The 16,265-nt window shown below is 34.0% G+C and overlaps 1 protein-coding gene across 14 annotated transcripts in view; it reads right to left on the bottom strand.

Annotated features, from left to right (window-relative positions):
- LOC105493237 (polypeptide N-acetylgalactosaminyltransferase 13) overlaps positions 1-16,265 on the bottom strand; it is a 623,722-nt gene that overhangs the window by 47,823 nt on the left and 559,634 nt on the right. For 12 of the 14 annotated variants that reach the window (XM_071072778.1, XM_071072779.1, XM_071072781.1 and 9 more), the window contains one exon: positions 6,629-6,768. The exons of the other annotated variants lie outside the window; for them this stretch is intronic. In XM_071072778.1, the coding sequence (XP_070928879.1) occupies positions 6,629-6,768 (140 nt within the window). The remainder of the gene's footprint in view (positions 1-6,628; positions 6,769-16,265) is intronic. 14 annotated transcript variants of the gene reach the window in all.

Here is a 16,265-nt window from a genome sequence, read left to right as displayed (position 1 = left end):
AAAGATGCAATTCTGTCGCTGGTACCATATTACCTGACAGTAACAATGGCTTGGTAATGTCATTAATCCTGAGAAAAATCCAAGCAACCAACAACTAAAGAACTTTATTAAAAATTCTTTACAAAGTCTGTTCTAGAACTTGAATCAAAATAGTAGAGTACACTGGTAGCTCTAAGATCTGGTAAACTCTTTTGACTCATTCTTTATGTTACGGTAGAGCTTTGAATGTATGGCACAAGGCCAAGATAGTTTTAACTTTAATTGGCTGTCTGCTTTGAGATTTCTGTGTTTACACATAATCTTTTGTTGCTTGAAAACAATTCTTAGTGACATAAACTTGAGGGCATTTTTCCCACTTGTGTTTTGATATTTGAAATCAGCAAGACTTTCTAAATGTTTCTGTGCATTGCAGCATCATTGGTAATGTTCTCACCACTTATATAATTTGTTCATTAGCTTTTGCTCCCTCTGCTGGAATGTAAAAGCAAGTAGCAATGAGAACTCCATTTCTAAAAGAGAGATACATACTCCCCACGCCCCCGCCACCAATCTTTGCATTTTTAAAAACTCTTTTAAATCCATTCTAAAGACTGTCAAACTAGCATTATTTTACTTTAATTACCCCAACATATGCTTATTCTTCAATTGCACGTTGTTACTTTTTATCATTATTTTACAAATGTTAACCTCATTTGTTTTCTCTTTTCTTTGTAAATATGGAAATAAGCACAGTTGCAGTGAATTCCACAGCTTAATGTTAATATTTCCATAATATGATTGCTCTTGTGGATATGCATTTAAAGTATATTTTCTATTTAGTCTAATTGTGAATAAATCAGAAAGATGAGAACAAAATCTGTATATTGAAACAATTCAAGTTGACTTCACTTATGCAGACCTGGATTTAGAAGGTCCTTGACTAATGACTGAGATTTAAAAATTATTATTATCTGATACCTGAAATCCCTTTCCCCCAAAAGTAAAGAACATAGAAAAATAAACAATTTAATTTATTAGGTTGGTAACAAAAACAGCGACAACCAAAATCCTGAGAGAATTCAGTAAATGACAAACTGGCATATGGTTTGTTGTAGCTGTTTGTGCCAATACACATTTAAGTAATAAAATTAGAATGAATTTTAGTTTATTAGAAATATGAAGTTAAAAAAATACAGTATTTTCAGGTAGTAAAAATAGCACGCTTTGTTCACAGGTGAGTTACCTAGCCCAACATACTTTAAGGTAGCCATCCAATAAAGGGTGACATATTCTCCCTATACATACACATATTCAGAAGTCCTGGGATAAAAATTAGCTACTGAGTCCCCAAGAATTTTGGAAATAAAATGAACAGAAAAATGTCCACATTTATGTAAGTCACCTAAAATAAAGCTTTCTTGCTGGTCATCCTATTAAAAGGCCAAGAAGACTGTGAATCTATAAATAGATCTGATTACCAACAGAAAGGGTAAACTTTTAAGCGTTTTAGCTTCTGCATTTGGCAGTAACTGATTTTACCCTTAATCTCTGCAGCCTAGCAGCTTCATGGATGTCTATTTTTCATTACTTAAATTTGCCCTTCAGCAATATTTAAGGAATACAATAACAATATATGCAAGAACTTTAACTACTTACTATGGCTAAAGGATACAAGAGGAAAAAGAAATCCTGAGGTCAAGTACACAATACAAAATGCATACACTAATGTCAAAACATCTTCAAAGCAACATGCAAATGCAAATTTTAAGCACCAAGAGTTGTCACTTGGCTCCTGAAATCCTCATCTCCTTCATTTGCCCTCAGATTGTGTTCAATTTTAGTTCACAATGTATTTTTTTTTTTTCAGAAAGCCTGTCATAACCCAAAAATTTGGGCTGAGACATTCTATTTTAGAATGCCATTTCTTTCAGTCTTACACTTACATTTACAAGATCAGAACCCAGCCTGTTAAATCTACATAAGCTTCAGGGCTAGTTAAGAGAGAATTTAATGCTGCAAAGAGCTCAACTTCCTTATTCCATTATGATCTGCTTACTGAGTCTAAAAGACACATGCTTCATTAACTTACTTAAAGGTTTTAGTTCAAAGCAATTGCACAGCTTTTAACTCCCCATTGGAAACTGCATGTAATTCGTGGGCTGGATAAAGCAATATTTCAATTACTTGAGTAAGATGCAACATAAAGTAAATTAAGATACAGATATCTGATATCAATAACTATTGACTTTGGTGATGGTATATAATGGAGAAACTGAATACCATATTTGCCTCTATATATTCCAACACAGCAAGGAAAGTTATAAAAAGAAATTGACAAGGAAACATTTATATTCACCAATACACAGCAATATTAAATAGACTTTGAGAAACATTGAAGTGAAAAATATATGAATTGTTAAAGCCACACAATTTCATTTCAAATTCAGTGAGAAGTACAAATGAATATACTGCAAAGAAATATTGTTCTTGTTTTGATGACAAGTAGCTTGAACACTTGATATTGCTTTGGGACTCTAATTATTTAAGAGAAAGTGCCTTATACATAAGGAAAAATATCTTTTTACATTCTTCCAATAAAGGTTAATAACAGGCAGTAAGAAGGAAAAAGCTTTAGTAAATGACTGTTGTTCATTAACAGTTCAACTCTAACTCATTATCAAAATGTCCATCTTAAATTATGCATACATGGCCACGCAAAATTGAATTAGGAGGTAGTGCTTGGTGAATTTGTCCTTCTGTTTCCATGGAAACAGATGCTGGATTGCATTTCTTTAAGGCTAGTTTTAAAGTGGAAAACTACAGTACATTAATACTTCAGAAAGCACAGAACTTACTGTATCTTTTAAATGTATCAGGTTTTTTAAACAGCCGTTACAGCATATCATGTAACTCATGCAGGGCATCTTTTACTTCTACTGAATTTCTTTACCTGTTTGATTCTCTCTTGCCCTACCCACCTCCGCATCCCTATTTTGGTAGAAAGGCTTAAGAGTAAAGGTCTTTCCTTATTTGACATTGCATTGTCAACATATAACAAAAGGTTTAGTTTGATATGGTCTGAATGCATTTATCCAAAATTCATGTTGAAATCTAATCCCCATTGTAGTGGTATTAAGAGGCGGGGCCAAGAGGAATGGTGGCCCAAGAGATAACATGTCTAACTATGAATCATAAGATTCAAGAGGTGGAGCCTTTTGGGAAGTGTTTAAGTCATGGGGGCTTCATCCTTATGAATAGAATTAGTGCCCTTATAAAAGAGGTTGAAGTGAGCTGTCTTGCCCCTTGTCCATGTGATGATATATCATTTGCCTCTTTTTCCATATGAGGACTTAGTGACAATGTGCCATCCTGGAAGCAGCCAGCCTTTCCCAGACTAAATTGGCTGCACCTTGATCTTGGACTTCCTAATCTCCAGAACTGTGAGAAATTTAAATTATTTATAAATTACCCAATCTAAGGCATTTTGGTATAGCAGCCCTAAGGGACTAAGACATAGCTCAAGTTCTCTTTTTATTTGTATTAAATAGAGATGGGTTCTCACTATGTTACCCAGCTGGTCTTGAACTCCTGGGCTCAAGTCATACTACTGCCTCAGCCACCTGACTAGCTGGGACCACAGGCACATGCCAACATACTCAGCTTCATGCTCTTATTTAATAAAAAACATTTTGAATTATTAAAATATAATAAAATCATCTATTTCTTCTTCTAGTTATAAGAAAAAGTGAGCCTTAGTGTTGGACTAGCATGTAATTTTTCCTAACTTCAATAGTTAACTAGCTGTGTGACCTATAGGCCAAGCACATAAACTTTCTGTGTGTCAGTTTCCTTATTAATCCTGCAATAATAAAACCTAAGTCATGAAAGTTGTTCTAATTTTTATGTAATTCATCTAAAGCACCTAGAATAACTGTTGGCATAGGAAATCTATAAATGGTAGCTATAATAATTATAAGTGTAACTACTGGTGTGCTACTTTTCTTGCTAGGCATTGGGTTATATGTTTTATGTCTTCAGTCATCACTATAACCCACTATTACTATCTTTATTCTGTTGACAGAGGTAGTAGAGAGGATACTTAACATCACTCAAAATGAAAGCTGTAAGGCTAGGATTTGAACCCTCCTATTCTTGGCTTCAGGGGCTGGAATGTTTTCAATACACCATACTGCCTCTTTTAGATACTACGAAAGGCTCAATTCCTCTCTTTAAAATCTTATCATAAAGTATTTCTACAGATTAAAATATGGTCACCTGATCCATTGTAGAAGATAACTAATTGTAAATTAGTACTTTGTACAAAGGAATTTGCCCACACTGTATTTTATTTTTACAATTTAGAAAGTGAATTAGGTTCCCTTGATGTAGTGCAGGACAGCATAAAATTGGATTTTTAACTTGGAAGTAAACATCTAGTTCTGTTACAGAGCCCTGAGTTTTTCTCAAGAGTCACCTTGGTGGCCCCAGAGAATTTCCAAAAGTCTTCTTTGCTCATTTCTGTCCTGTTACAGCCCTTGGTCATTCCTCCTTTTAGAAAAAGAAATCGATGTTTACTAATGATTTGGGTCCATTGACGACAGTGAAAGAAACATTTTATAATAAGAATATAAAACTTCCTTTCTTCTGAGGATACAGTCAGGTTCATTAATGTTCAAACAAATTTTCAATAAAGTGATAAGGATATTACATATTTATCAGAGATCTTCAGTGGTTTATAATAACTAACATGCAAGGACTGTTCTATTTTAAAAAGCACTGTCATATGTTTTCTGCATTAAATATAAATCCCTGTGAGATCAGTGCCAACATGAGGATGTTACATATTTGAAAATGATAGCAACAATACCCCTTGTCCAATTAAAAAAAAAAAATACTTTGAGGCACAGGACTAAGTGACTAGTCTAAAGTCATACACTTAGAAAGTGGTAACATCAATGTTATTACACATGAAATTTTTCACTACATTATTCAGATTAAAGTTAAATATATGTAAATCAAGCTCTATAGAGAGATATTTACATGGCTAATAAGGAAGTGGAGACTTGGACAATAGGGCATGAAGATGGCACATAAATCAGTCATTAAAAACGATTCAGCTAGGGCTCCAGTCACCTCAAATACATTTTTTCTTTACCTTTTTCTAGTTAATTGTAGGTAAGGTATGTTTATAAAGTTAGAGAGCATTAAGGCAGATGACCCAAAAAAGTATTAGATTGAGCCATATAAATTTTCAGTTAGTCTACCATTATGACCTACAACAATGGAATTTTAAATCTAAGAACATGCTTACTTGATAATTATTTCCAAAGTGCATTATTTATTGCTTTTCTTTTTTTAGATGGAATCTCGCTGTCGCCCAGGCTGGAGTGCAGTGGCGCGCTCTCAGCTCACTGCAAGCTCCGCCTCCCGAGTTCACACCATTCTCCTGCCTCAGCCTCTTGACTAGCTGGGACTACATGCACCTGCCACCACGCCCGGCTAATTTTTTTTTTGTATTTTTAGTAGAGACGGGGTTTCACCGTGTTATCCAGGATGGTCTCGATCTCCTGACCTCGTGATCCGCCTATCTTGGCCTCCCAACGTGCTGGGATTACAGGCAAGAGCCACTGCGCCCCACCTATTTATTGCTCTTGAAATGCTTTAATCACAACCAATATTAAAGTAGCTTTGATTCCTATTAAGTGGAAAATATCCATATGGAGGATATAATTCATAAAGGAAATATAATTCTTATTTTGATCAGTTAAGATATATATATGATATATAGAAATATATATAATCAATCTATGAGATGAATGCAGTATTATATATATATCTGTATGTATGAATATATTACAAATATATTATACATACATTATATACATGTTTGTATAGTTATAATGAAGTCACTTTTGTATTTTGAGATAAAATAGATATGTAGAAAAGAATGGTGTAGATCAATGGTTCTCAGAGTGTCTAAAAAGTCAATACCACTTTTGTTATAGTACCAAGATATTACTTTCAGTTTTCACTTTCACATTCTCCTGAGTGTACAAGAGTTTTCTAGAGGCTATTGTAATAGACTGCCATGTACTGCAGTAGATTGAATACTGAAGCACATATGACAATCCAGCTATCTTCTACTAAGACAGACACTAATGCAATTTACAAAAATATAATCAATGGTAGTCTCTTATAATTACTTGATTTTCTTGGAAAAAAATATTTACTTTTCAAAAATATGTTATTTACATTAACATGTAATTGCTTATTACATAATGTTTAGTAAAAAATGGGTTTTAAAGTTCTCAATTTTAATTTAAATACAGTAAATATTAATCATAGTTGTAAACCCACATGAACAAAAGGTGTTTGGAGTACACAGTAAATTTTAAGAGTGTAAATGACCAAAAGTTTTAGTACTGTTGGAACAAAAAAATTTTTTTTGTTCAATCTTAAAATTTCTGCTCATTTTTATGATTCCTTACGATGAAGACTTTATGGTCCTTGAAATATGAGAAGTTATTTAAAATAGATCTAATTAAAAATCCCTTACAGCATTTTCATAACATAAAAAATACTGAGCTCCTTAGAAATTGCTCCATTTGCAAAATATATTTATAACTTAACCAAAATAAATAATTCATACCTCACCAAGTGAGTAATAACGTCTTGGGATCTGGGAGTCCGGATAGATGTTTTCTAGGTACCAAGAAAAGGGCTTACACTTCAGATTTTCTCTTAGTGTTTTTCTGACTGACACATCTCCATAATCCACTTTGACAACACCTGGAATTTTTCAGAGAAACACAAATCAGTTTGTGCTATTTTTGTTTTAGTACTGTTTTACTCCATTTACTTTGCTCTCAGTTTTTTTCTTTATATTTCCAGCAAATTCAATTGCATATGCAGCTGCTACTACACTGGATTGTTACTACCATAGAATTAGTACATTAAATAGATATAAATAACACTTCTCCCATTGGTTATGACTTTTCAAATGCAAATATTTATCACCAAGTACTTGTACTACTTAGATTGAATAATTAACTAAATGTAAATTGGTATTTAGTATCTCATAAAGCTTAACTGAACTGTGTAATATGTCTGTTTTTCCTTAATAAAAAATTCTAGTAGCTCTAATGTTTTTGTTAATATTCATACTTTCCCTAGAGTCACTTATTCACCACCTGTAGATTTTATGAGAAATTTATATAAAATATTCACATAATAGACTGCACATGTATTCTTTTTCTTGAACTTCTATCTAGTTACCTTAAACTTATGTTTTTATTGATTTATTGAGTTATTCTAAGCTACCCCAGTCCTTGAAAAGTTAGTAAGCATGTAAGTGTAAAGAAACTAACAAACAAATGAACAGGAATATATTCACATGTATATATGAAAAATGATTAATTTTATTTCACATAATAGAATATTTGACATTTAAATGAATATTTCCACTGAAAATCATAAAAGAATGTTTTCTAGTTGAGAAATAATAATGCTACTAGTTTTTTATATAAAAACATATGACAACTTGATTTGCTCCTTATATTAAAACTGGCATTTGATTGAAATAACTAATAACTGTGACAATACAGCAATTATTTCTTAGATTATTCTGAAAATATTTCAATGTTTAACTCTTTTCTTTAAGGCCACTATGCAACATGCTGGCACAAAATGGCCTAGTATTTAGGATATTCTATCCCAACCAAGTAACAAAGCCAATCAGTTGTTCTGTAAAATAGGACCAAGTGTTTAGACAATCTAAATGTCTGTAACTAATGCCATTACCAAGACACTATTTTCCAAAGCAGCAACGCTCTCAAAACTCATCACTCACTAGTTCCAACCCCCTTGTCTTTTCAGAATTTTTGTTTTTTCAAAATTAAATGCCATAGTATTATTAGAAAGCATTCTGATCCTGAAGCAGCCAAACCATTTCCTTCCAAGAGAAAATATTGATTTTCCTAGCTGGTGTTTGGATAGAAAACAAGGTCTTTGGGGTTTTTAAACAGATAAATATTTGCTTTCAAAATAATTCTATTCAGAACTTCCAATCAGGAATGCAACCTTCAAAATAAGAGGCTCAAAACAATTTAGTATTTACAAAGTAAATCACCAGAAGAATTTCTCATTATGTTAAGTATTATTGCAGTTGAAATAATTGAATACATAGTCCTCAAAATCACATAAAGAGATGTCATTGTGCCTGGTGGGGAGGCGAAACACTGTATCTTCAGAGGACTTAATTTAACAGTCAATTTTACTGTTCTGTCTTCATTTTTGAGGTGGGTGGATTTAATTGAGGTGGCTTATTTAATATCAACATCCTCCCTTTTTCATCATGTTAAGATTTGGTAGTTCTGGCTCTGTAATATCTTCCTAGAAGGGTTTCTTTGTGCATGTGTTTTCCAATAAAACTTTATTTATGGACAATGAAATATGAATTTCACATAATTTTCACGTAATGACATATTACTCTTTTGACTTCTACCCAACTACTTAAAATTAGATCTTGGGTATTTAAAAAAGGAACAGCGAGCTGGTTTTGGCACATGGGACATAGTAGCCAACCCCTGCTCTAAAAGATAAAGTCCTAGAAGGTTTTTATGAGCAGTTATCTGATTGAAATGAAAATTTAAAGTTTCATTTGCATACCATTTTACATAAGGTCAGAGAAAACACTAATTGTCCACTTTGGATTTGGCAAAAAGTGGCTAGTGGAGAATTATAGAGATTATTGAATAAAGCAAAGGCCTTCTTATCCTGTCACCTCTAAGCCACCCCTTGGCATTTCCACTGCAACTTGCTTTTGTTCTAATCCTAGATAATTATGCTAAATTACCTTTAGAAATCCACAAAGAAATACTGTGGGCTATCTTAACATTTTGGTGAGGATGGCTTTTTCTCTCTGCATCCATATTTTTCTTCTTAGAAGTGAGACATATTAAGAGACAACAGTCCTCACAAACACCCTATGTACTCCGCCACATTTCTCAGGTTGCTGCAGTTAGGCAGGGACATCTAACTGCTCCTGGCCAATACACTGTGAGAGAAAGGGGTTATGTCACTTCTGATTTTAAAGATAGGAAAGGAAGTATGAGAGCTTTCTTTTCCTTTACCACAGGGACTGAGGAGGATTTGTATCCCAGTGGGTGCGCAGCTACAAGATGGAGAGACTTTTCTTGTACTGTATGATTTAGTGACTGTAGAGCCTGAATTAGATTATTTAGATCCATGGTTTGATACATAATCTTACCTGTTCCCCAAACTCTTATCTCCAATTCAAACCTCTTCAAAGTAGGTTACCTAATTGTTTACCCAACAATTTTATTGGGATCTATACTAGGCATCTCAAATTTGACAAGTCAAAAATTTGATTCTCCAACTTGCTCCATCTCCAAGGTTCTTCATTTTGGTATCTAGCACAAATATCCACTGATTTTCTCAAGGAAAAATAACTAATTTTCTTTCTCTCACACATATACATTTTTAACTCATAGGAATTCTTGTTGGCTCTCCTTCACAATATAGCCTCAGCCACTCTACTGTTACCATCCTGGTCCTAACTTCTCCCATCTCTTGCTTACACTAGCATTGCAGTAGTCTCCTAACTAGCTTGGAAACATTTTACATTCCTCTACCTATATTTTATTCATTATTGCCTGTTTCTTAGTCAATATATTTAAAATACAAATCAAATCATGTTACTCCCCTGCTCAAAAGTGTACCGTGATTTTCCATAATACTAAGAATAATTGAATGTCTCTTAACCATTGCCTGAAGATCCTTCAGAAAATAGCTCGACTAGCTTTTTGAATTCATTTATACTCACTTTGAAACCAGCCCAATTGTCCCACAGAAGTGATGTTTATGTTTTTTTTTTTTTGAATAAACATGAAAGAATGGCCCTCCTGGTCTTGAAACTTGAGTAAATTACAATTGTCTTATCTAAGTTCCTTTCTCAGGAAACCAACCAGATAATATAAGGGAACTGAAACTTACCAGATGACCACGTCTGGACAGGGAGACACCAGACCCCCTCACCTGTCATGATTGCCTAACCACCTGTTTCTTGTTGATCAATTTATCTTCCTTACCCCTCCCTAATTCCTGGTTTCTCATACATGGTTATATTTCTTCCCTGCTATATCAACCCCTAATTTTAGTCGGTTGAGGAGATGAATTTGAGGCTGATTTCCCATCTCCTTGGCTGCAGCAACCTATTAAAGCCTTCTTCCATTTCAATACTGATTGTCTTGGTGATTGGCTTCTGGTGCAGCAAGCAGCAGGACGTAGACAGAACCCCTGTGTTTCAGTAACATCTTCATTCTAGCCCCCTTTTTCATTCTTTACATTTCTTCAAACATTCCAAGTTCATAATTCATCATAATTCAACAATTCAAGGCTTTATACTTCTCTTTTTTCTGTCTGTGATGGTGTTACCCTGCAACTTTCATGAGTTGTCCTTCACTTGGTCCAAGTCTTTGCTCAAATTTTACTTCTTCAGGTTTATTCTGACCTTACTATCAAAATTGATCCTTTTCTCTCATCTTCCTGGGTCTTTATCCCTCTATCATGCTTAATTTTTTTCCATGGCACTTATTATCTGATATCATATTATAGATCACTTTGCTCATTGCCTTCTCAACAAAAACTTTGGACGAGTTATCTCCTTTTTTGAAAGATAAGGTATCCTACCTGATAATATCTTACAAGATATTGTGACTACTAAATAAATAATGCCTGGAAAATGCTTAGTACGATGACTGGAATATAATAATTACTTAATACACACTATATATTGCATTGGATAGCTGTTGTTTTGCATGCCTGACATCCATTCTGTCCTCTGGTAAACACACTTGAATTTTCTCTGGGAAACCACTCCCACTTCACTTCCAGCTTGGGTGGGGCTGGTTTCATTGCCTTCCCCACTCTTCCAGTTCCATCTGTGGGCACAGACTAAGGCACATCACCAGAAAATCTAGTTAAAATGCAAACTGATTCCGTTGGCCTTGAGTGAGGGCCTTAGGGCCCATATTTCTAACAAGCTCCAAGGGATCCTGCTTTTGCTCAGTCCAGATTTTGATTAGCACCCAAAATAACTAGAGCATTCTATTTCTCAACTTTACACATAACCCAGATAACAATGACTGACTCAGGAATGGGCAAATAAACCAGTCAGCCTAATAAAAGCATACCCTTGAGAATATACTAGGACTATTAGAAAGTTGAAACTATTTCCTGTGGAACTGGGTAGCTGTATAGATGAGTTAAGCCTGGAGTTTTTGGGACTACCATACAACAAAGGCCCATGAAAGTGACACCAATATAGAAGATAAATCCACATATGGAAAGATATAAAGTGTGAGAGTAAAACAGAAGACTGACTAAAGATAGAAAGCATAGGCCAAGTCAAGATTAGTAACAGATACTTATTCTGGTCAAGCTCTGTACAAGGGACTTTTCTAGGCACTTGGGATATATCTGTGAACAAAACAAAATTATCTTCCTCCATGGAGTTTATATCCTACTAGAGAAAGACCTAAATAAACAGTAAATACATTAGAAGCTGATACATGCTGTGGCAAAAATTTATAAGTTTTTAAGGCAAGTCTTTCAATGGGACTTGCAAAAGTCATGTAAAGGCTTTGACAATGAAGTAAAGATTCATAATGAGTACCAACAAAAGAGTATTTTAATTAACTCCAGATTTGCAGGTTTCATTAATAGCTAAATGATAAAATTTATGGGTTGCTATATTTTTTTTAAATAAGCTGTTTTTTCATGGAATCCAGCTAAATGCCCATCAATGATAGACTGGATAAAGAAAATGTGATATATATACACCATGGAATACTATGCAGCCGTAAAAAAGAATGAGATCATGTCCTTTGCAAGAACATGGATGGAGCTGAAAGCCATTATCCTTGGCAAATTAATACAAGAACAGAAAACCACATACCACGTGCTTTCACTTATAAGTGGGAGCTAACTCATGAGACCATGTGGACACATAGAGGGGAACAATACACACTGCAGTCTATTGGAGGATGGAGGGTGGGAGGAGAGAGAGGATCAGGAAAAATAACTAATGAGTACTAGGGTTAATACCTGGGTGATAAAATAATCTGTACAACAAACCTCCTTGACACAAATTTACTCATGTAACAAATCTGTACATGTACCCCTGAAAAGTAAAAAAAAAGAAGCTTTTATTCATAAGTCTATTGCACTCTAGTATTAAATTCACTCTTTAGAGAAATCATGTTTTAAATTTTAAATAGATATTAGATGGAAGATCATAATGAAACTGGCCCAATTGTCACATAGAACTGATATTTATGTATTTTTATATAAACATAGAAATTCACTCTCTCAGTCTTAAAACTTGAGAAAATTGTATTTGTCTTATCTGAGTTCTTTTCTTAGGAAACCAACTATCAGGCCACCCAGACATTTTCAAAGAACTGAAACTTACCAGATTACTGCATATGGACAGTGAGACACCAGACCCCCTCACCCATCATGTTGCCTAAACCAACCAACTGCTTCCTGTTGACTAGCTCCTCTTTAATACCCCTCACTAATTCCTGTTTTCCCTACACATAATTACATTTTTTTGCTGCTATATAAATCTCTAATTTTAGTCACTTGAGAATATGGATTTGAGACTGCTCTCCCATCTTCTTGGTTGCAGCACCCAATTAAAACCTTCTTTCCTGGCAATACTCATTGTCTCAGGATTGGATTTCTGTGAGGCAAGCCTTAGACCAAACTCCTGGCATTTCAATGACAATAATTATTTGAGTAAAATTCTTCCCCTAGTAGATGCCTAGTAAGTCTAATAGCTCTGTCTCTCTAAAATCAAAGTACCTAAAGAATACTCTAATTGCATGCTAAAGCTTACAATTTCATGTACAAGAATACATATTGCAGTGTAACTTAAAGGGGAAACTTTTCTTCAATAAATAATGCTTAAGTGAGCACGGTGGCTCATGTCTGTACTCCCAGTACTTTGGGAGGCTGAGGTGGGCAGATCACTTGAGGCCAGTAGTTCAAGACCAGCGTAGCCAAGATGGTGAAACCCTATCTGTGCTAAAAACACCAAAAAATTAGCTGGCCATGGTGGTGGGTGCCTGTAATCCCAGCTATTTGGGAGGCTGAGGCAGGAGAATCTCTTGAACCCAGGAGGTGGAGGTTTCAGTGAGCCGAGATGGCACTACTGTACTCCAGCCTGGGTGACAGAGCAAGACCACATCTCAAAAAACCACACCCCCAAAACAAAAACAAAACAAAACAAAAAGAACACTTAAGTAAATCAAAGTTATATCTGGTTGACAAAATACAACTCTTGTATTAAAATAATTATGTCTGTATAAGAATATGGAAAAATGTTAATAAGCCAAATATATGTTTATTACACAGAATAATTAAAATATATGAAATAATAAAAAAATTGAGATAAAGCCCCTTTTTTCCTTTAACAGTCAAAACAATGCAGTTGAATATAAATTCTGTTATGTATGTCATATTAATGATATATATTCACATTACAGGAGCAGACCAGTATATACAGTTTAAGCTAATAATTTATTTTTTTGTGATATTTTCTAAATTCCAAATAGAAAGTGAACTTTGTTATTTACTCTAAATAATGGTAATTAGGAACTTCATGAATAAGAATCTGCATTTTTCTCCTTTTTAAAATAATAATAATATAATAAGCCATTGTTAATACAGCTAGCAATTATTGTATTCTATTGCATCTAAATACCAAATCATAAATGATATTGGGAAAGCTGGAGATCCACATGCAAAAGAAGAAATTAGATCTTATTCTTATCTTATACCAAACATAAAAAATCAAATCAAAATGTATTAAAATTTTAAATTTTAAGATCTGAAACTGTAAAAATACTAAAAGAAAACACATGGAAAATAGTCCATATTTGTCTGAACAAAAATTGTTTCGATTTGACCATAAAAGCACAGGCAACAAAAGCAAAAATGGACAAGTGTGATGGCTTCAAATTAAAAGCTTCTGCACAGCAAAGGAAACAATTAACAAAGTGAAGAGAAAGCCTACTAAATGGAAGAAAATATTTGTAAGCCATGGATCTGATAAGGGATTAAAATCTAAAATATATGAGGAACTCAAACAACTCAAAAACAAGAGAACACCTGATTAAAAATGGGCAAAGGTTGTGAACAAACATGCGTCAAAAGAAGACATTCAAATGGCCCATAAACACATGAAAAAAAATGCTTATATCATTAATCATTAGGAAAGTGCAAATTAAAACCACAATAAGGTATTGCCTCATACCTGTTAGAGTGACTTTTATCAAAAATATAAAACATACGTGTTGGAGAAGATGTGGAGAAATGGGAATTCTTAGATATTGTTTATGGAAATATAAATTAGTACATCCATTATAAAAATGGTATGGAGCTTCCTTGTAAAACTAAAAATAGAACTACCACATGATGCTATAATTCCTCTTCTGGGTTTATATAAAGGAAATGAAATCAATATGTCAAAGGGATATCTGCAGTCACTTGTTCACTGCAGCATTATTCACAATAGCCAAGAAATGGAATCAACCTAAATATATATCAACAGATGAATAAAGAGAATGTTGTATTCTACACAATGAAGCACTATTTAGCCTTAAAAAGGAAGAAAATTTCATCATTTTGACAACATGAATGAAGCTGGCGGACATTATGCTAAGTGAAATAAACCAGGCACAGAGAAACAAATACCACATGACCTCACTTATGTGTAGAATCTAATACAGTTGTACTCACAGAAGTAAAGAATAGAATTATGCTTACCAGAGGCTACAGGCATGAGGAGGGAGGAATGGGGAGTTGTTAATCAAAGAGTACAAAATTTCAGATAGACAGGAGAAATAGGTTTTGGGATCTATTGCTCATCAGGTGACTATAGTCAACAATGATGCATTGTGTATTTTAAAATAAGTAGGACATTAAATTTCTAATGTCTTATCACTAAAAATAATAGGTAAACAAGGTTATGGATATGTTAATTAGCTTGATTTATTTATTCCATACTGTTTGGGTCTGTATGTGTAATCTCAAAAAATCACATTGTGCCTTATGATTACTGCTAAAACTTCTCAATTAAAAATATGAGTAAGTCTGTAAGTACATAAATAAATACTGTATTGTTTCAGAGGTTTAGGAGATTTCTTGGAATTATCATTGCTGTTTTTAAATTTAAAACTATTCCCTTAATCTACCTTTTTATCTATTCCCTATGTGCATACAAATTACCCTAGCTCATAACCTCTCATTAGAATGTCAGTGGACATAACTACATTAACTGGCTGATGGCCCATTCCAGCTAATAATACATAGTGATCTTCTGTTGAATTTATCATTTACTATTATTACTGCAATTTTATTTTAATGGAATAAAAATGAGATAATGAATTTTACAAAATCATAGCTTCTGCACAGAGCTGTCGCACAGGAAGAGGATTATCAGACAACTTTCAATTTATTTAACCCTAATATCCACAGTCAAAAGTTAGAGCAGGTCTTGAGACTGAGTTTTCTAGGCAATTACCTCAAACTTCAGTTCGATTTGACAATAAAGATCTCGTATTCAAATGCTTGGTCCAAGATCAATGAGAACATGGGAAACAAAAGTGAATATTTGCAGTAGCCTTTTAAAATAAAGAACAATTTGATATCCATTGAGGCAAACATAGACTGAACAGTTTGTAGGCTATCAAAATTCTATCTAGAATTAACTTAGTCTAATATATAGCTGTATATTTGAGCCTTATTTTGACCTCTATCAAGTCTAAATGAGGATTTGGAATTACGATATTGGTGTTCATTTAAAACTGGCCCAATTGTCCCAGAGAACTGATGCTTATCATTTCTTCTGAATAAGTATAAAAATTGACCCTCCCAGTCTTGAAACTTGAGAAAGTTGTATTTGTCTTATCTGAGTCCTTTCTCAGAAAACCAACCATCAGGCCACCCAGATACTTACCAGATCACCACATGTGGACAATGAGATGACAGACAACTGATCCATCATGATTGCCTTACTTACCACCTGTTTCCTTTGGATCAACTCCTCTTTACCCCTCCCTCATTCTGTTTTCCCACACATGGTTACATTTTTTTCGCCTGCTATATAAATCCCTGATTTTAGTCAGTTGAGGAGATGAATTTGAGACTATCTCCCATCTCTCCTCAGCTGCATCACTGATTTCAAGTCTTCTTCCCTG

This window comes from Macaca nemestrina, chromosome 11 (genome assembly GCF_043159975.1).
Source record: "Macaca nemestrina isolate mMacNem1 chromosome 11, mMacNem.hap1, whole genome shotgun sequence".
NCBI lineage: Eukaryota > Metazoa > Chordata > Mammalia > Primates > Cercopithecidae > Macaca > Macaca nemestrina.
This window is presented reverse-complemented; position numbering and strand designations above follow the sequence as displayed.